General features: G+C 40.9%; 1 protein-coding gene across 1 annotated transcript; it reads right to left on the bottom strand.

Annotated features, from left to right (window-relative positions):
• Positions 1 to 7,403: 7,403 nt before the first annotated feature.
• Positions 7,404 to 21,835, bottom strand: PLEKHA8 (pleckstrin homology domain containing, family A (phosphoinositide binding specific) member 8; the record flags this gene model as incomplete). Its single annotated transcript, XM_009077037.1, has 13 exons — positions 7,404 to 7,601; positions 8,533 to 8,594; positions 9,830 to 9,900; positions 10,377 to 10,507; positions 11,792 to 11,850; positions 12,468 to 12,553; positions 12,954 to 13,113; positions 15,637 to 15,794; positions 16,501 to 16,541; positions 17,485 to 17,643; positions 18,951 to 19,075; positions 20,905 to 21,060; positions 21,719 to 21,835. Coding segments are annotated over 13 exons (1,523 nt in total), but the record flags the coding sequence as incomplete, so codon positions are not given.
• Positions 21,836 to 22,454: the final 619 nt, after the last annotated feature.

The following is a 22,454-nucleotide window of genomic DNA, read 5'->3' as shown; positions in this document are numbered from 1 at the left end:
ACCGTGGATCTAGATGGCTGCAGGGACAGGAATTTAGCAGCCACTATCACAGCCCCTGACCTTTACTAACAAACACGGCAAACCGTCAGAGCTGGGGCTCTTTCTGCAGTTTATCTGTGATCCTGTAAAGGCAAGAGATTTGCTCTTCTTAATGAGTGGAAGCTGTAGTGAGATGACACTTGTCTGGGAAGTACCTTTCTGTGCATGGGAGTTTTGTGAGAGCATGTTTGTGCAGTGCTGCAGGTCTATGTTTGGCTGTTTAGGAGAGCAGGGCATTTTGCAGAAGGGACTAACAACTTGTGCTTGCACAGTCCCTCTGCACAGCTGCAGAACTCCTTGCCACAGCCACCATGTTCTGCTTCTTTTGCTCATGGCACATTTCAGCTGTAAAACAGGGCACTGCAGTGCTGGTTGGCATATCAGTATTGCAGCTCATGGGTAGAAGCTGAGCTTCAAGGTTTGTGGGTTTTTTCAAAGTACTGACAGCTGTAGGGCTGGTCTGTAGACGCTGTGATACATGATGGACCCAAATTACATCCCTCCTCCTCTTCCAGTCCAGAAATGTCAATGGAAAGATGTCTGCATGGTTGCAGCAAGTTGCAAGTCGCTACTTCTCTGGTGAAAATGGACATTTGTTCAATTCGCTTCTTGCATGCCTCAATGGAAAGCTGAAACCTCATCTTTCTGCTAGAACATCACACTGAGATTTCAAGTGCAAAAAGAAAACAGTTCATTATAATGCTGTATGTGAGTGAAGTTTTGACAGACTGTACTGCTTTCAGTATCTGTCTCTGCGAACATCCTCTTTGCTTTGGTATGTTGTCTAGTGCAGTGTAACGCAGTAGATACCAAGACTAGAATTGCAGACTCTATGTAGGACAGAGCTCTGCCCCACAGCAGCCCTATCTAACTGTGACATATAACAGTGTGGCTTCGGAGAGGCTGCCAGGTCATAGAGTGAAATGGGCTCAGTGGTTCCTTGTGGAACAGCTGACACTTCAGGAGAGCTACCAAAGCAATCTGCACCATGGCTGCAATGAACATGCCAAGTCATTTCCACATGTCCAATGAACAGGGCCAAGACATTGTCTTAGATGTTCCCCTAAATGCATCAGTGGCACAACTGCTGTTACTTAGCTGGAACTGTCAGGGTTTCACGGCTGATAACCTGTGTATTCCCCTAGGAAAGAGAGAAGATGAATGAAATCCTGGAGTGGTGAAAGAGGGATGTGATCTCGGCCCTGGAAGGCTTTCTGAACTATTCGTCCCTCACCGAGGTGCCAGCTACCAATCAGCAGGTGAGACAGAGCAATGAGGAGTTTAGAGCTCCTGCCAGAGCTCAGTCCTTGCTAGAGTAAATGCAGCTCTTGGCCTTTGCAGGGATGATGCTCTGAAGCCTATTGCAATTCAAAAGGTTCAGAGTCTCCTGTGCCACACGGAAGGCAGTCACACCTCTAGCTGAGTGGTGCTGGTGTTGTTGAACAGAATACATGCATCCTCCCCCAGCCACAGGGCTGGTTAGGCACAGACAGGGGTTCCATCTCATCTGCTCTTCTGCAGCTGATAAAATGCCTCTGCCACATCTCAGATCTCTGCATGGTCACTGCCATTTAACAGAGGGACTTGCCCTTGCTAGAGAGACATGATCAGGCATCATGTCTGAGGTCAGGTCCATGCTGTGTTTATACAGAGACGAAAAGGGGGAGAAAAGGGAGATGTTACACCCTCATTAAGAAACTCTGCTCATCCTCTGCATCTCAGGATGACAACACAGGAGTTTGTGAAATCTTTGAAAACTCTATGGAAGAGATTCAAATCCAGGCAAAAGAAGGACAAATAAAACATGCATTTTGAAAATACAAATTCCTCTCACACTGCCAGGTTGGGTTTTACAACTACAGTCTTCGCTTATTTACACTGGCCAAGGACCCACAACCATATGCCAAACACAGCTTCTATTCTTGTAATCTAGACAGGTTCCATGGGTGTTAACATTCCATGGGTGTTAACATTCTTCAAAGATACATACAGGTAGTTTTTGTGAACCAGAAACATACTGTTTTCAACTGTTCACACAGTACCCAGAACAGATGCAGTTCTGAAGAGCACTTTAGGCCCTATATTGTAATAAAAGAAAAAATCCATGCAAGGAGAAAATGGAGATTTTAAAACATGCTTATTTAAAATAAGTTTATTATAATGAAATAATATAAAAGTCTGACAAAAGTCTTAACAATGCTCCAAAAGAAGAGACAGATGCTGTATGATTTGAGAGATGACAGACTGAAAACTTAAGAGTATTTCAGACTGAACTGCTTACAACAGCACAATTTATGCAACGTTTATACTCAGAGAGGTGATTTTGGGGGCACGAACAAGCCCTTACAATTAAGTAAATTTAAAGTGTGAGGCAATATACCTTCTCTTCATCTTTAAATGTATTTCAGCACATATATAATGTGGTTTATTACGTATACGTAAGGCTTGCAGTATCCTCTGCCATACATATTGGTAAAATGTATGCCCAAAATTGGCCTGAAAAAAAGAAAATAGGAATCATAAAAGCAAGCTGCTTTGGTTTTCTGTTTAATTACTGTATTCTGGAATGCAATTTACTTGTTTACTTTCAAGTAGACATAAATCGCAAATTTTCAAGACGGCATTAAATAAAGGAATCAGTAAGTGTTGGACCCCTCGAATGTGCAACACAAAAGAAAGTTAACACACTTAGTGTTATGCAGAAATATTTAAAAAATCCACCTCTAGCACATCTGGAGTATGTGGAGGAATAAATCCTACACCAAGAAATGGATATTAAAAGTGACACTCAAAGACCACAGTTTGAAGAACTGCATGCCAGTGGGAGGGTGAACGTGTGTTTAAGTGAAGCATACGCCTATGTTTTATCTTCAAAGGAAGTGCTTAAATCCTTATGTCAACTGTGAGCAGGATCAGCTATAGCCTGGGTTTGCTGAGAGTCAGTAAGTGCACTATGATACTTCTCCTGCACAAGGGTGATTTCATATTGCTTGTTCACCAAGGGTTTCACAAGGTAGCAGTGAGGCATGAATTCAATTATTCCCAACCTCTTTTCTTTTCGTTTCATTATCTGCACTATGTACGCAAGAGAAGACAAATAAGTAAACTAAAAACCAAACCAAACCAAAATACCCTGTGCTTTCACTTCTATGAGGTAGAGTCGGAAGTGTCCCAACTAAATTTCATTGGTGAAATTAAAAGTTTAAAGTGGTCTGGTTTTCCTGGCAAAATATGTCAGCCCAAGGAGAAACTTCCGAGAAAAGTAGCACGTTCTCCATCTGACTGAATGTCTCATTGCCTGCCAAAGAAATCAGGTCTGATTTTCCAAGTTTATATTTGTATTCCTTACAAAACATCCTGCTTTGCACTCCTATGGAAAGATGGTCTGACAGCAACAGCTCTGATAGTAATGCAGATGACAGTGGATGACAAAGAAAGACCAGGTGGGAGAAGAGGAAAAGACAGCCAGGTAGGAACATGCTAATGATCCTTCCAGTTTAAGGCAGTTTAAGGTTCCCAAAAGTTTTTCAACAAAAGCTGAAGTGATAATGAAAAGAAAGGGTTAGCAGGTCCAGCATATGGACATACATAACACTGTTTGCTATAACAGTCCACACTCTGCCAAAGCAAACTGCAAACAAGCGTATTTTGGGCATACTTTTATATGTTCAGCCAACCAAGCGACACTTTATTTAAACTATGAAACATTTTAAAAGCAAACAGGTGTAGTCTAAATTCAGGTAGTGCTTTACAAAAAGCTTATAAGTGAAGGTATATGGCCCTTAACTTTAAGTGCATCTGTTAAAGGGAGACCCATAGTACAACAGTGTCAAGACAGGATGCTTTAATGACTTCTTCAGTTTACACTAAAGCACTTGAGTATGCAGTTCATATTCTACAATTGCAATGTCACAGAACTTCAATATGGAACCGAGTATGATGTCTTAAAATAGCAGAGGGGGCTTCAGAACATAGTTTGTTTAAAAAACCCAAACCCAACAAAATAAATAAAATAAATAGAAGTGTCCCATTGCTAAGCAGAACTTGACTGAAATCATTTGAGAGCTCTGCTCTAATGCCAACGACGCTATATTACAAAGACGTGTTCATGATCTCTATTCAGACATGCTGACTGCCATTATTCAGTACTAGACAGCACTTCTATCAGATTGCTTTGGGATTTACCATGTCTCAGCAAGGATGTGCACTGGATAGATACTGCCCGTGTCACATCAAAGTTCTATGCTCAGCTATACTAATTTCACAAAAAGCAGCCTTAGTCCCCTAGGGTAAGGCTGTGATTACTCTTATTTCACCATGGATAAGTAAAATCCCTGAGAATATGCAACCGTTAGACATCGAAGGAAACAGCCGAAAGCATTTCTAAAGGAAAGGGATGCAGAAGTCTGTACTAGCATAGTTTAAGAAACCAAAACAGTTCATGTAAAGTGTAGAGCAAGGGTGCTGTTATCTGAGAGACATGTGGATCTCTATTAGGAAGCAGGTCATAAATGTCAGCCATTTAAAAAAACAAACCCCAACAAACCAACGAAGAAAACAGTCATAACTGATCAACAAACCAAACAGAAAACATCAACATTCTCTCCAATTCTATATTTGAAGGCCAAAAGTTTGTTGTTCTCTACAATTACTGAAATCAAAAGCAATCCTCTCTGCTTGCCAAACTGACATCACAAGAAAAGAAAGTAAGTTGTCTAGAATTGTATTTGCTTCCACTTGGTCATGTAGCCTATTGCATCCTTAGAGGTATACGAGTTCAGCTCTGCAACATGCTGCATGGGTTTCTTTCTCAGTGGTGGTTTGACTGCAAAGATAGCATTCCTAAGTCTTAGAAGTGCTCAATGCCCTGCAAGAGCAGTGCATGGAGAAGTGCAAGTTTTGAAGGCAAGGAGACCTTGCTCAATTCCTTCTCTACAAATCCCCTGTTTAACAACAAACACACAGGGGTCTCCTGAAGGCCTGGTCTCCTAGGAACATTCTCAAGCACCAATTCCAGAGTTCAGAAAAACCAGCTTTACACAGAAGAGCAAGATGAGAAAGCCTGCTCTGAGGCAGGATGCCATGCTATTTAGAGGATATGCAATGTGGAACACTCTTATCTCTGTTAGAAAACAGAAGAATAGTATAAGTTAGTAATTGCTGAAGCTAGTGGCCCAATGAGGCTGTTAGGTTCTTTGCGTACGAAATAAATTCTCCTGACTTCCTGCAACAAACACTGGGGCTGATGCACACCTAACAAACCAGTGGTTCTTCTTCTAGTTCAAAACCAAACCCAACAAAACAAACAGAAAACCCAAAAATACCTTCAAGTATTTTAAGTGCTGAATATGCTCTCCTGCTACTGAAAAAACTTAGAGCAAAAAGGGAAGTCAATTTTCATCATGATCTGACAGTTAACTTCCAGAGAACAGGGTTCTCCACCTGCTCTCCACATAATCCAGTTGATATTTTGTGGAAATGTGATCTCCATTACCTTTCCAGAGCATCATTTGTTACAGCAAAGTTTCCCACAGAACAGTTGAAAACCTTGAGGGAACCACACAGGGTGGAGAGTTAGTTGTTTTACTGCAGGGGTGGCTTCTTTGCATTCATGCTTAGAAAAAGCACACAGCTGAATCCCAGAGATTCTCTGCTTCACTTTTAGCATGGCAAGTAGTGAAATAATTGAGTAGAGCTTTGGTCAAAAGTTTTAACTTTGCACTAAACCACACACTACTTCAATTAAGAAAATCAAAAAACTAAAACCTTCTGATCCCTCTTGGAGTATATAGGAACTACAGATAGGTACAAACTCAGAGAAGATCACAGAACAAGGAAGTCACACTACTTAAATGCCTAATTAGAGCCCTGGTATCTTTATTTTTACACCAAGTGAGATATTGGCCTTTTCTTCAAGTATCATATGCTTTTCTTAAAGCTCACAATGCTAGGCTCTTCAGAAAGGATCAAGTATTCAGCGTGCAGAGAGGCTCCTGTTGCAGAACCATGCAGGGCAGCAGGTCTTGCAGTACATTCATTTTACTGACAACATGGTTTTAAGCCTAGCAAAAGACAGTACTACTTCTGTGACTATGGCAACACTGACTTCTTCTTGTGTATTTGTTTTTAATTTATTTTATTTATGAAGACTTACTAAGTACCTCATTACTACAGTCTTCTCTCCTCCTCCTGCACATGAGTTAAACTCAACTCTTTGCATAAAGCCATCTGAAGACCTAGGTCAATACTGAGATACTTGCTTATGCCTTGAATGGGCATTCAACAATTCAGATAGCCTTCTGGTCACCAACACAACTAGGAATTTTGTCCTTAACCATATCACTAGCTAAAAGGACTAATACCAGCAGTGCTGAGGAGCACAGTTTTATCTGTACCAACAAAATGGGAAAAAGGGCAAATCTTACTCTCTGAATTTTCATTTTACATGATTTCAAGATTTGTAACTGGTCCAATGTGTAATAGCTCTGCCATAATTTCTAGCTTCCCCAATGCTTTACTCATTTCACACCTACTTTCATGAAGTCTCTGCCCCAAATGGCAGCCTAGGAAGGATTTTAGTGATACCTTCTTTTTAAACTGCTAGTTATGTTCAATTTCAAAGCAAATATGATGTTCTTACACGAACGATTGATGAAAACCCTAAACCCCAAAAGAAAAAACTCCACCAAAACCTTAATAAGCCAAGATAATGGACATGATCTTCAAATGCTTGTGTAAAGCACTGTTGAAATTAGCTGAGCTCTGCCAATCTGAGCCAGCAAATTTCTTGTGGTCCATTGGCAGGAACTGAGACAGGGAAACCATGGCACATACTGGGAGCTGGGCAGCATTATAAGCCGGTGTTTAGCTGTCCTTCTCTTCTGCTACCAGGGTAACAGCAACTCTTACTACTTCTGTCCTCCAATACCATTGCAGGGAGCAGGCACAGGGCACTGGAGAGCCAGAGCCAGCAGTGCCTGCAGGGCGCTGTGTTGACATCCCAATGGCTCTGCTGCACCTGCAGGTCTCTCCTAAGATATGGGAGCAAAGGCCAAATTCTACTCTGTTATTTTATGAGGTGAAGAGAAGAAGAAGAAGAGAACAGTCAGAAGAGAAGCAGTCAAAAACATTCATCACGGACATAGTTACGACCCAAAGAGGAAGAGTACCTCTGCATTTAAATGACAAACAAGTAGAATAAAAAATAAAAATCATATGTACCCTTCCCTAAAACCACTCACAACTCCGTTCCCATCTGAAAAGATACAGTGAACAGAAACAACATCCCAAAAAAACCCCAAAATTGAAGAAATCTTTGTTAACAGACACAGTCCCTGAATTTTTAAGATGTGGTCTTGCTGTAGTCATACCACCTCATCTGACTCCAAGCCATGTACTTCATAGAGAGTGTCCAAGATATTTAGCTGCTTTTCCATGGCTGGTAAGTAAATGTTGAGGTCCCTCTGCATTGCTTTGTAAAATGTTTCTTCCTGAGGATCACATTCCTCTATGGACAGAGCTGCCACAAAATCTTCATACGTTGGAGCTGCCCTCAAAGCTAACTGGGAGAAGAACCAAAGCTTTTAGATTTGCAAAACAGAACAGGAAAAGAAACCCAACTAAACCCATGAAAAACTTCTAAGGCATCCCTCTTTGCATTTCGATTGCATAGCTCTAATTTATTTATGTGTATGTGGTTATGGTAACAATTTTAACTGGGAGGGAGGACAATATTTTTTATTAGCTACTATTTCTGTGTAGATCCCCAGTTAAAGACATCTTCAGATAGGTCTGATTTTTAGGAAGTGCTTGTGTATCATGTTTCATACAAATAATTAGCATACATTAGAAATTAATGAAATACACCCCCCAAATAAAGTACAGTTTATTAGGGGAGCTCCCAACCCAGTATCACACACTTTGGCACCGAATTCTCAAAATGTTCTTTAGAAAGCTCTCTCCAACATTTCTGTTTCTCCCAGTCAAAGTCTCTGTCATGATTGCCTGCATGAGGCTTTCCTATTTCCTTTCGTAATTCCCGCGATAATTTTCCAGTGACAGACACGAGGGGGAGCTGCTAGACAGGACAGAAAATTTCCTCCCGCCAATATATTCTACTTCAACTCCCCACACATTCTGCACGAACCCTTCTGGAATGCTCACATTCAAAGACAGATCAGTTTTCAAAAATGCAGCCTGAAATCTTTATTTTTAATTTAACAGTCCTGAAAGACTATGCTCAAAAATATACAATGAAAACACTGTACATGCAAGTGTGATCTGTCTGGTTTGTCTCCAAAAGGCAGGCTGCACCCTGAAAGTCCAATACTGAACAACGTGACAACCACAATCCTCACCATGAAAACAGGGTCTGGCAAAAGGAATCTATTAATTTTAATGCCTAGAATTTTAACATAGTTTATTAGTTACACACAACATAATGTCCCATGAACAAGACCCCCAGCTCTATCAGCAACCAAGATAAATACTTACCGCAAAGACCCCGCGGACAACCCAACCGTGGTGCTGCCGTAATGTCTTTCCATAAGCATTGTCTTAAAGGAAGAACAATTAAAAAAATCAAGAGAGAGAGGTATGGCAGTTTTATGTCTGCAGCATAAAGACAAGTCAGAGCTTAGAAAGGACTATTTAAGGGTATATATCATTGCCACTGGATGTAAATAATGGCTGTTTCTGAGCACCGAAGTTATGACTGAAAGGAGATGACAGATTTGGGATTTCTGCACTGGGGTCTCAGCTCTGCTGTCAAATCTCCTTCAATTCATCCACGGCAAGTAAGTGTTCTAACAGACAGGAAGGCAAATGTAAAATCTGAGAAAATACTATGCAGAGTAAAACTCTAAAAGTAAACCAAAGCTGCACTGGATGATACAGATATGGAAGAGGTTTTCAGGGGAAGAAAGGGAAAGAAAAAGAGAAAAACCCAGCAGCATGGCTCTGCTGCAGACACACAGCAATTCAAGGAGTAATTCAGTGCTGAAGCCTTCAGACTCAGAAGGTCAAATAAGTGCCTTGGCTTTCCATGGTATTTAACACCCACATCTGGTAGCAGTGTATTTACAGTCCAGCTTCAAGAGCTGCTACATACTTCAGTGTAGTGGTTCGTTTCATTAATCCTACAGGGCGACTTGTTTAAAAGTTGTTTAAAAGAAGCTAAAATAAAAAGCTTGGAAAAAAAGCTTCTTGAAAGCTGTTTTAAAGGTTTATTGTAACATTTGACTGCATGCAGATAGAGAGGGACTTACTCAGGAATAACCAAGTCAAGTCTAAGAGGGGTTTGTATTTTGTTTTGTACTAGCTGTGGACACTAGCCTGACTTGGTAAGTGCCAGAAATGGTGTACTTGCTACAAACTCCCTTCTAATTGATGCAGGCAATTCACAGTCATATTGGCAAAGAGGTGATTTCAAAGAGCAATGGCCAATCTCACATGGAACTCAAAAATTTGGGAGCACTCTCACTGCAAATTAGTAGAGAAAGTAGAATGAGATAAAGCACTTGTTTCCCTAAGACATGACTATTTCCCCTGCCAAAAGTATGCCAATTAAAACAATCTTCACATGCTAATAAATCAATGTTGACCGGTTATCTAAGAACCCACCTCAAGGTGGCCCTTTTAAAAACCTGCTGTTTTCAAAAATGTTATGTCTTAGAGATTACTTCAGATCATTAGTCACTAAAGAGAAGCAAACAGAGGTCCTAAAAAAGGAGGAAAGTAGCCAAGTATGTATATTCAAAAGTACACAAAGAATAACACAGCTGGTACTTACTCAGAGCTGTCTGGATATTCTTTTCCCCATTCTTCACTTCTGTCAAAAAGCCTTTCAAGAACTTTAAGCCTCTGTCAGGATGAACCCATGAAATAAAAAGAAACCATCTTTATTACAAAGTAATCTAAAGTACAACAAAGTCCCCAAAGTTGCAATAAAACTCAGAATTAAAGAGCCATTTTCAATCTGAACAAAATATGCAGCCACCTCTTCCAGCCTCTCTCCCAGCCCAAGCAAAAACATTTTGCTGAAACATTTCTGCTGCAGCCTTAAATCATCTGTCTGATGCTCTGGCCCTGCAGGATCAGTCATTCACTGTTCACTTTTACAGGAAAAAAAGGTTGCCTGTGATTGCCTTTTCAGGCCTTTTGGCAAAGTTGCGGTGATACAACCACAGACAACACATTCATCTCCAACCCTGCCAGTTTGGATTGACGGAGCCTGTGGAAAGTAACCAGTTTTGCTCCATGTACATAAGCTTGCACTGGTGAAAGGCCCCTCATTGCACCTTAGCAGTTCATAGCATAGACAGATATGAGGCCATTACCTTTTCAGCCACAGGAGAGCCTCCGTAGCAGAATTTCTGACTTGTGCTACGCCTGCGTTCACCTCATGGAGCACTATCTTCTGAAGGGTATCAAACTCTTCTTTGTTAGTTATAAATTTCTGGTTTATTTTCTGGAGAAAATACCATAGGCAAAGCTTTAGGCTTTTAAGACCAAACAAGGGCCTGTCCTATAAATACCACCTATTTACCAGGACTCTTCCCTGCTGAGAGATACTACAGATTCCCAACCATGTCACACACTCCTGATGACACAGCTTTGATGCCATGCTGGGCATGCCATCCAAGGGCACCACCCCAGACACATCTGCTTAGTCATCTGGTTAACACAACAACAAAAAAACCCCAGCAGCTTAGTCATAAATTTACATGGGACCTACTATTTCAGTCCAACAAAATGCTTTAGGCTCACATGGCATCCTCAACACTGGTGGAAAGGAGTGAACTCAATCTGCTCTCATTTACCCCGAGCTTCAACTACAAGCAAGATTATCTTCTGACAATGGCTAAGCTGCAAATTCTCAATTACACTTAGCAGTCACTGGCATGCCAATGCTTTTCAATTTATTCCCAAATTTTCATACACAACTCCTCACAAAAACAAGAGAGACAATGTATGAGGCAGATAAACAGATTCTTCTTCTACATTAGAGTAGCTGTCAACCACTTGACAATAAATATTTGATGTTTTAGTTGTTTAAATAGCATTCTTCTCCTTCACTATTTTCAGTCTTTCAGTGGCTACTTTCTGAAAGATAAGCAAATTTCTGTCTTCCTCAGCCCCAAACAGATCTGACTGTATACAATGTTCCTTATCATACACTCAGAATACATGTTTTGCTTCTCTTTTTGTTTTTTCACCTGAAACAAAAGCTATGAAAAGTCTATGAATGCATCCTGTTTCATAACTAGTATTTCAAACCTTTTCAGAAGGTTCCTGAAGCTGGAAGGACTTCTGGAACAAGAATCAAGCCTGCAGGGTCTGCCCTGACCTACTGAGAAGCTGCTTCTTAACTTCCCCCTACTTAGCTGAGGAAAGGTGTTTTTTTCCCCTCCATTTGTTTTACAGCCTAAAGTCAATACTGCTAACATCACATCATCACTTATAACCTATTCAGCTCAGAATCAGTCATATTCATTAGGAGTAACAGATGTTTTACTTGGCAGTGAGTCAAGTGTTTTATAAGTTTGCACACAACTGGATTTATTAAACACAGCATGTACTGTAAGAACAGAATTAGGGGCATTTCAGTGTTCTGATTTGACAGATGGTAACATTATTAAATATTAAACAGCCTTCCAATATTGACTCCTACCACAAAGATTCTTGAGCTTTAGTGCCTAAAATGGATATTTTGTTTAAAAAACAAAAATCACTGCTAGAAATAAGCTGTTACCTTGATGTTGCCTACAAAATCCATTTTAACAGGAGCAAAAACAGTTGGTCCCAGCTTGTCTAGGAAAAATAAAAAAAGGCCATATTTTAAAATTGTCTTAACAATTTATTTCATCTCCTCTCAACAACACTTCGACATGGTTGGAGAATACTAAATGAATGATGTAAACTGAAATTTTTCTTTGGTGTAGAACCAAACTACAGTTGGTACCCATGTTAAAACACTCCATCCTACAACTTGGAAGTCTTCAAAAGGGTGCATGAGCAGAGGAGCCTCATGCCCACTGTTAGATGCAGGGGTCAAGCAGATAGGGGGCTGCACTAGCTGGAGATAGAAGTCTTTGGAAAAATCAAACAGAGAGTACAGCTGATGGTGTGCTGTCAGCTGTACTGGATGTGTAAGGCAGCTACACTGATCTTTTGAGGGGAAGAAATTGCTGTTCCAACTAGACCTGTAGATTTTCAGACAGCTTATATATGGGTTCTATCTACAGCAGAGGGGATCCTCTTTAAAGCAAAGTAGTAAGAAATATGTTCTGGTACTTGTCAAATTGATTCTGCTGATAACTGTTTCTGCTGTGTCATTTAGCGAATAAACAATTTTTCCAAACCAACTGCTCCACCTTGCTTGCAGCTGGCAGCAGTCAAAAGGAGTCAGAAGAAAAGCTGCTGCTTACCCAGAACGGGCACAATTGCATAACATGACTCCAGAAACTCTTCGGTTGGTATGCCCTCCTCCTCCCGAAGTTCAATATCACTGAACCTGGTGTCCAGGACAAGCAGAAAAGACTGTTAACTTAACAATTCCCTTTGTGTAACTTCTAAAGGCAAAATTACATTTCATGTTCACGTCTTTTGCATAGAGGTAAAATTTATAGATGTGAAACCACCAACATGGTTTTTGTTTCACTATGTTAAAGTAACCGACTGCAGAAAACACACATTTGGTGGTGTGCAAGCAAGGCCTGCAACCACAAACAAGGAGAAACCTCCACTTCACTCTGTACAGTTAATGTTACAAAAAAATCTTCAATTACTGTGCTGTAGGCAGTCTTGTTAAATAATATCAGTAAAGACAGCTTTACAGACCTAAAAATTTTAAAAATAAGTCAGTTAAAGGCTTAACAAGTTTCCATAGCCCTTGCAATTGAAATCTGTATGACCTATTGCTCATGACACTGAAGAAGGTAGGAGAATCATTTTCATTTCTCTCTTCCTCACACAGGGTCAATCCACTTAATGAATTTGTTTCCGACTGCAGCAACTTGTGGGCACCACAGCTTTCTACAGCTTGCAGCTTTTCCTCTCCATCTTCTTTAATGCCTAATATTTATAGGAAACAGAAGAAAAACAAAGACAGAAAAAGAATGCGGTTACATACATTGTTATTCCTGCTCATTGAGAAATCTTCCTATTTGAAGGAAGACGCTTGGGTACCTGGATCATGCAAGTTTAAAAGCTCCCCTGTCAGCACCATGACTCTCACCACAGGTCTGGTGGGTGCTCAGACCACACTTCAACCAGTCCCCTCTCCATTTCTTTTAATCAGACAGACTAAGCACCAGGCTCCAATGCAGGTGAGCCCATACATCCAGCAGGGAGCAGACTTATCTCCTTGAAAGGAAGACTACTTTGTGTGGCTGGAACTTTCCCAGTATTACTCAAGTGGCACAGTGCATTGTCAAAAGCAAAAGAATAATAATGATGTATTTGCTCCTTCTGATAAGTAAGCTAACTGGCTGCTTAGATGGACACTGCTATGATATCAAAGGCTGCTATGTTCTCCCTGATTTCTATGAATATCTTTAAAATTTCCCAGAAAAAGCTCCAGATGCCTCTTCCCTGCTGTGGCCTATTTTGTATCTTCTTTGGGGTCAAGTACATCTGTTTCAAATACATAAGCACTACACAAGCACTTCTGAAGGAAGACTAAATCTTTCTTATATATCCCGTACATGGTAAGACCTTCTGACCTCATGGAGAACTTCAGAGAACAAGTCAAGAAGCAAAAATGATACATTCACAGCATCTGCACAATACAAGCCATGCTTACAGTACATCTTGCTGCCAGACTGCCAAACTAGCATCCAAGATTTCCCAGGGAACCTGTCTCTCCAGGAAAGGAATACTTTCATGTGTCAGTGAGGATCAGAGAGAGACTTGAAGCAGAACTGAGCTTCTGGCTGAAGAGATCAAGCTGCAAGGAACTGTCTTCCTCCAAATGACATCTGAAAGCAGTCTTAACAGCAGTTCCTATTACTTGCAGAAACCACTGAATAAACCTGGTGCTGGGTTAAAAAAGAACAACTCACACCCAGTGACAGCAATGAGACTTCAGCCATCCTCCTCAGGGCAGAAAAAAGTGGCCTCGGCCATCACTGACATTCACAAGCATAGTGTCTCTGCTAAGGAAATAGAGTCTGAGCAATGTCATTGATCTGTCCTTCACTAAAACACACAGGCTGGTGAGTAAAGAAACAGCCCAAGTCTGCAGTTAGTCCACAAGAGTGCTATGGAAACAGCCTGGGATTTTCTGAAATTTCAAACTCAAACACTGTAAGCCGTAAATGACATTCAGAAATTTTTCATGGGACTTAAGTGCTTGAGCACTTTTAAAGACTGATTGCTCTTAATAAAGGGGATAGGGAGGGGAAAGTATCTGAGACAGGGCAGAGCTCCCCTGGGTTCACAGGGAACACCCAAACACAGCCATCAGCGAGACAAAGCCCCTGGGATGGCTGGGTCACCCAACCTATATGGATGGCACTGCACATCCTACCCTCCACCCCACACTGCCAGCAAAACTCTGCAACTCAAATGTGTGTGCCCAAGAGGGGTTAGCCTTTTCTCTCTTTTGCACAGGAACAACAACAGATAAATGACACCAACAATCTGTCTTGAATTACTTTGATTTCCTTGCTTTAGCCCTGTTTTCTTGAGGTATTATGCTAAACAGTGACATGTGCATGTTACTCTGCAGGGACTTGCCATATTACATAGCACCAGCCACAGAAATGGGAAAAACTCCCAAGAAAACCCATCTGAGAGCAAAATCACTATGGTCATTAACTTGGGCTTAGAAACTTCAGCTGATTCACTGACTGCACATGGAATAACAGCCAGGCAGAGAAAGCCACTGTTCAAGAACAGTACAGCCCATTCAACAGGAGGAGCAGAAATCACATGTTACTTAAATAGACTCATCTAAAATAAATTCAGCAGGCTTTAACAATATTGGAGGGAATTTTATACTGAACGTGTTTAATGGCATTTTACTGAAGACACACACAAATTTAAGTCTCATGCTATCGCTAAGGTAAGGTAAGAAATAAGATGCTTTCTAGCATATTCTTAGCTGCAAGAAAAGGGTTAATTTTCTGCAAAGATTTGTCAAAGCAATCAAGAGTGACTACAAGTTCAAGCCCTCCCAGACAGGCACACAAAGCTTCAATGTCCCCCTTCTGACATAGCAGCCCTACATACAAGCAGAGGTGCTGGCATTCCCAGCAGAGGGCCTCTGGGGATAATGTGTCTGTCCACAATGCAAGAAGAGCCCAAGCTCTGCCAGGCTGTATTGTTATACATGTCAATCAGCATCTGGAGGGCCTCAACTTGACTGAAAAAGAATTTTTAATTTTCTTCCCCATTCAGTCCCAAGCTAGTCATCAAAAAGGGCAGCAGGAGCTATGCTGAGGAGACTTGCAAAGGGCAAATATCAGACTAAAATAGACTGATATTCCCACTCCTGGGAAGCAAGGGATTGGCATCCTCACAGGCAGACTACATCTCTCTTCATTTACATTTATAGAGTAATCACCCTGGGTAGAAGGAAGTGTATATACTTGCCTGCCAAATCCTCTGCTATATGATCTTCACCAGAAACATCACTGCTCCCCTCATTCATTTCCAGCTTTAAACATTCCAGACTTTTAACAAGTGTTTGTTCTTGATAGTTAATTTCTGCTTTTACACAGCCATTTTCACAAGGATTCAATTCCATCTGCCTGAAGAAAAGGAAAGAATAATAGTTAGTGTATAAAGCATTGCTTGGTAAGCTTCTTCCTGTGAATATACACAAACAACAATAAGAGAAAAATAGTTGACAGAAATTATAGGCTGTCACAGGCTGCTCTGAGCAAAAGAACTCATCTAAATAATAAAAAGGACCAGGCAGCTCTTTGCAGCAAGGAGGATTAACGACTCAGCCTCAGCTTTCAGACTTCAAATATATTTAGAGTGATCTTTTTAATAAAGATACATAATGAAAAAATACACTTACAAAAAAAAGAAAATCACAGGTAGGTATTGTAACTAATAGAATAACCCCTCTTTAGTACTTTAATACATATGTCCTTGCCATCTACTCCACGAATCACAGTCTGCTCACCATCAAGGATTTTATGAGCTTATGGAGTGGAACCTAAAATGCAGGAAAGAGCACTGAAGCGGGAGGGAGCTGGCTGGTGATTGACCAGTAAGTGTCACCTAGTGGATTCCTGAGAAAAATAAAAGGGAAAGGACTAATACAGAAGAGACATGAAACAGGGTAAGGCAGATCCCTTTTGTTGCATCTGCTTCCAAGTACACAGCTCAGAGTGATACAATTCTGCCTGCATCCAGTACTAGTCAGAGTAGAGTAAAGAGAAGGAAAGAACAGATACTACCAAAAGCAGATTAGAAAAAGATTGACAGTAAAGACTTTTATTATACCTTTCTGTTGAGGTGTGACTGGACAAGACAGAGTGCTTTACCTGTAAGATAAGTAGGGGGAAGAATATTCTTTAAAGCAAGAAGACTGTATCATGCTTCTTAAACTTCACATTCTGTTAAACACGAGTTGGCATCAGCAAAAAACCCTCACTAATTCTCTGACTTGGAGGCAGTATACAGAGAAACCTGCAAAAGGTGCTACATTATTACACCATTCCAATATTGCAAAGAAATAAAAGAAAAATAGGAAAAAAAAAAAGAAAATCGGAAGACTTCTTTCAGAAGCAAGCTAGCAAGTGTCAAGCGAGACACCATACAGCATGTGGAAAAGAAACAAGGCAGTGAATTTTCTTTGTGAAAGTTTTCTTTACTTAAGAATTATGAAAAAACAGAAGAAACATGAGGCCAGGTACCAGATACAGTGAAGTCACCTCAATGCTCCGATGCAATGATGCATCTACCTTCTTATATACACCTTAACCTCCTATGAGGTTATGTAGTTATGGATCCAGGATTCATGAAAGTGCCCTTGTCCTTAAAAAGATAAGCTCATCAGCTCCTGTTGGTGTATTACCACAGACCTGATGCTGCAGTAGCTTAGCAGAGTAATAATTGCAGTGAGCTCCCACAACAGATGAACTTGCCATACAGCCAAGGTACTTTGAAACACCACTGTCTGCAGCTCGAGCTGCAGGTCCCGAAAGTTAGTAAACACTTTGTTTCATAAACATTTAGTAACTTCTACTTCCTATGAAAAGTTAGGAGACTGATCACTGCTTATTAAAAAATGGCCCCACCTCAGTAGCAAACAAGAAGAAATAGCAGAGTATGTCTGGTGGAGGACTAGTAGCCTATACTATCGGTAAATAAATAAATGGGTAGCCTATAATATGGGTAAAAATGCATTCCCTACTTCAACAAATGCTACTTCACAGAAGGATGCCTCAGAATCCCTGACAAGGCTGAGAGGATACTGGCCATTACCTTGCTCGTTCTGAGAACTGCTAAATTTGGGGATCCAGGTGGGGTCTGATGCAATAACTCAGAAGTGAAGGCAGTATTTGCAATCTGCATACATTCTTCAAGAGTCTTCAGGAAGGTGTCACAGGTTGATTTTAACAGAGCTCCCATATCAATCTCACTCTGTGGGAAGAAATCAATTGGAAGAAATGGACTCACCACAGAAGATCAATTTGGAACAACTAATGTCTACAAAGCCCACAACTGCTACAGTCACGATTTCTGGTTGATACGAGTTAAAATGCACTGTGCCAGCTGCTCAGAGAATTGGCATCACATATTACTGGGGCTATGACCCCTCACAGCACTACCACTCTTGTCAGTGTCTCAATACAAGCAGCTCAGTATGCTTGTGTTTTAAAAGCAATGAGTCTTAGTTATTTATGTTATTGGTGTTAGAAATGTATGAAATACTAAGCCTGGACTCAACAAAGGCATTCTGGGAAACACCACTGACAGGAGAAATGAAAAGTAAACAAATTAAATAGTTACAGAACTATCTGCAGATAATAACTTCAAAAATCCCATGAACAAAAAATTACTGCAGTTGAAAAACAGGCAGAATGAAGTATCACATTGCCACAACACTCTTCATCTCTGCAAAGTGCAGTTATTGATGCTGACATGCTTTTAGCAATAAATCTTTTTTTTTTTAAGAGAGTTTTCCCCCAGAAGCATGAAATACGAGCCGGATAAACACCACTTCACTTATTTGTTGTCAACACCTGTGAGCTGCAAGTTCTAGCACTGCCTTTTAGTCAATCATATACATCATGCTTCTGCACTGTTCTGCACCTGACAACCCATCTCACCAGTGGGAGGCATCCTGGAACTCCACACCAGCTTCTCTAACAAGTGAAGTGCATCTCTCTTCATACATTGCTTTCTCAAAGCAAGGGGCAGATCACTGTAATTAGGAGATCCCTCGTAAAAGGGATCTTGCACGGTTTGAAACTTTAACTTAAGTGAGGGTAACAAGGCAGTTCTTTGCAGCAATTCTGCTTTTTTGTGGTCTGCATTGTCTCTTGACCTTTTAAGTGGTTTGGTTGTGTTTTGCTGAGCAGTACATTAACTACTCAGGGGCAGATAAACATGCACTTCTTGCAAGTTACCTTTTTATAAAAGATCTTTTGCTTTTTTGATCCGCTATATACACATGATCACCTACAGAAATGTTATTGTCTAGATCAGAGATACCAGATCTCATCTCACTGCTTGCTAGCCCAACATAGGACAAGCTATTTGCAACAACACAGTATTACTCCATTTAAACAAGGACTGTTGTGTGAGATCATTATTTGCCATAGGTTCTCAGCAGAAAGAGACTGCAACATTAAGTAACTCTGAGTGAATACTCCACTGGCTAACCAGAAAAGTTCGCAATGCTGAAGACTTTACAGATGTGGTTTACACCAAAAGTAGAGCTGTACCTCTGGTTCTGTTACACCAGAAATGCTGGCTTCCTTTGTTTTATGCACTTGCTGAACAAGGAGGTTACAGTACAGTCTAAGTTCAGACATTTTAGTCTTCAAGGCTTCTGTGTTTTCAGTGAACTCTAAAAGTGAAACAAAAGAAGAGTTAAATTTATTATGTCTGATGCAAAGGACATACACAATATTTGACCTCAGCAGGCCTTTTAAATAGGATGAAACCCATACATTTAATATTTTGTTTTCACAAAGTAGTTTCAGATGCAAAAAATAGCACTGTTTAGACAGGGTTATACATAGAAAACACTGGACATAAAAGTTACATCCTCTCCAGCACAAAGGGATACATATACATATCCTTGAATCATAGAATGGATGAGGTTGGAAAGGACCTCTGGAGACCAGCTAGTCCTATTCCCCCATTGAAAGGAGAGTCAGCTGGACCATGTTGCTCAGGGCCATGTTAAGTCAGGTTTTGAACTTTACCAAGGATGGAAAGTCCACAATCTCTCTGTGCAACCTTTCAGTGCTCCCTCATCCTCACAATATAAACATTTTTTGCTTATGTCTGAATCCAGTTGCTAATATTAAAATTTATGCACATTTCCTCTTGTTCATTTCACTGAAAAGACTCTGGCTCCATCTTTTTTATATTGTCCCATCAGATATTTCCTTTAATCATCTTAGTGGTGCTTTGCTGGACTCACTCCAGTATGTCCATATGTTTCCTGTACTGGTGAGTGCAGAACTGAGCAGACTAATCTAGATAAGACTAACAGACAATCTGAGATTTTTCTGAAATAATTTTTTAACATTAGAATCCCAGAAGTACAGAGCAAATTGTCTGTTAATAAAGACTCACATGACCTAGTTCTGCAAATACATCAGTAGCTTTGCACCCTGCGCTACTGTATGTCAGTTTATAATACAACTTAGTTCTGCTTCTAGGCACTGCACATCTTTGTGTAGGACCCTCCAGTAGCATCTTCTGCTCAGTTCTGACTCAGTTTACACCAGCAGATGCAGAGCCTGGTGAAGATGCACATAAGACTAAGAGGAGAAGCAATTCCTCACCTCAGTGAAAGGAAGTGCTCACCACTCTCTACTTTTGCTTAGGATATTAGCAATAACTTGTGTTTTCCCATCTGCATAGTCACTGTGCTGAGGTTAGACAAGCTTAAGGCACGAGGTCTTGCACTGACCCATGGATAACACCATGCTTGTAAGCAAGAGGGGTTTTCACTGGGGTGAAGGTGAGATTGTTGGTGAAAGCAAAGAGGTAAGCGAATTAATTTTCATATCCTGACCATGATCAGATTGAAGTTTCCAAATATCAGTATGCACATTTAAAACCAAGTGCAAACCTTTTCTTAATTGCCAAGGAATTCTTGAAGTATGTAAGACAGTCCAGTTAGAGCATGGAAGGAAAGGGTCTGAGAAATTCAAAAGCTCAAGGGACACTAGTATGGGAGGCTGGGTCATCACATTTGCCTGGAGCAATCTGATCTAGTGGGGAGGTGTCCCTACCCATGGCAGTGGGTTGGGGTTTAGATGATCTGCAAGGTCCATTCCAACCCCTAAATTTTATGATTCTATGATTTAGACAGCCCTACAAGATGAAGGTCTTACATTCTTGTACAGCCTGCATCCCAGTTACTGTGATGCAGAGCAGCCAGGAGATACTCTCATTGTACTTACAGAACCCATGAGCACATGGTTTTCAAAGGATTTATACATAATATATTTTAAGAAAACCCCAAAGTTTTCAAATTCCTGCCCTGAGAGTTAACCCCTAAGATCTCTATCTAGAGCTCCCACATGGCTTGGCATTTAGCAGCACAGGCTGGACACTAAACTTGGATACCAATTTTGTCATCTTTGAGTGTACATATAGTAGAGTAAGGATGGGGAAACATAAAGCAAAGAGTATGTGTCAGCAAAAGGGTGTTCTTGCCTTTTTCCTTCTGTGTCCTGCTGTCAGTCAGACAGGCTTTGGCAGTTCCTAGTGCAACAAGCCACTTTTGCCTTTCAACTGCGTTTTTTGCCTTCAGGTAGAAGTATTGTTCCCCTGGGATAATCAGGTCCATTCGTGTGTTGTCTGCAGGATGAACTGAAAGCAACATATATTTCAGACCAGCCCCTCAGCCCTTCCCAGACTAATCAAATATCTCAACAGATATGTTACATAGCAGATCAAAGAGTAATGAAAGAGTAGGAATTCACAGCCCCAACTTTCTCCACTGCCATTTTATGATTTCTCTTCTGAGTTAGGGAATGGACAGGTCACACATGCGTAGCTGTGGGACAAAAGGCTATGAAAAACAGTTTTGTGATCAGTATCATCTGGAAGTCTACATGGAAAGAGCATCCTCTTCTGGCAAGCCTCTCTTTCAGGCTTCCAGCCTACAACTGAACCTCAAAGATGTGGCTAGTAATCCAGTATGAATGAGCTGACCTAGTACTGAAGTTTATTATTCATGTTTCTAGCTTCAGCTTTGTGTTTACAAAGAGTCATTTGAAGCTGTGCGATGTTCCACCACAGTTCACAAATAAACAGTGACCTACCTGCATATAGAAGACTTGCAGCTCTCAACGATTTCAAAATACCACGGAATAAAAACTGGCATATAGAACAAGTTACTGAGTTACTACAAATACATTCCAAAGATATCAAGCTGCCAAATAGCTCTTGTCACCTGAAAGCTCATCTTGAATCCAAGATTACTGGACAAACTTCATGCAGCTGAGTCTTACTGTATCTCAGTTACCTTGAATTTCACAAACGGCCATTTGGATGCTTCCCTTACAACCCTTCCAGGCATCTTCCTGAGAGTCATAATAGGACAGGATGCCACCACAGAGAAGAAACCATCGAGGCTGCCAGCCTGAAAAACAAAACTGCATTTCTCAGTTACTTCTCTCCCTGCAATTCCACCACCTCTCTCACTCAGGACTCACTGCAAATATGGCCCCAAAGATTCTCAGTCCCCCTGGAAAATTAAACCCTTTGAACTAGTAAGATTTGTGGATAGGCCTGGATGTTGTACACCATAACCCCTGCTTGCTGGCACCTACATGTTCTTTTTGCAGGCAGCTGGACCACAGCAGTATGCGTCTGAGATGCCATACGTCACTTTCAGTAGTTCTACTAACACAGCATCACTGACTCATTCTCTCTTCTAAAACCACCTTCTCAGTTCACCACCCCTCAAATCCTTCCATCACTCCTCAGCCCACCTCTTCACTCTTCCCATAAGCCACCCCAGCTGCCTTGCCTTACAAGTCTTCCTCCCTTGCAGGATGGGCTAGCCAAGTTATCCTGAAAAGTCATGGGTAAGAAACTCCTAAAAATCAAGGGAAGGAGGGAACAGAGGCGGATGTGTTGATTTCTGAACACCATCTTTCAATGAAGCAGTTTTCAACAGCTCTTGAAACTTCCATGCTGCCCACATAAGAAGAAGTCTTGAATAATGACTTGTGCTTCTGGATACCTTCCCAGAGAAT

This window comes from Acanthisitta chloris, unplaced genomic scaffold (genome assembly GCF_000695815.1).
Source record: "Acanthisitta chloris isolate BGI_N310 unplaced genomic scaffold, ASM69581v1 scaffold12376, whole genome shotgun sequence".
Taxonomy (NCBI): domain Eukaryota; kingdom Metazoa; phylum Chordata; class Aves; order Passeriformes; family Acanthisittidae; genus Acanthisitta; species Acanthisitta chloris.
The sequence above is the reverse complement of the archived record's forward strand: the minus strand, read 5'-3'. Positions and strand labels throughout refer to the sequence as shown.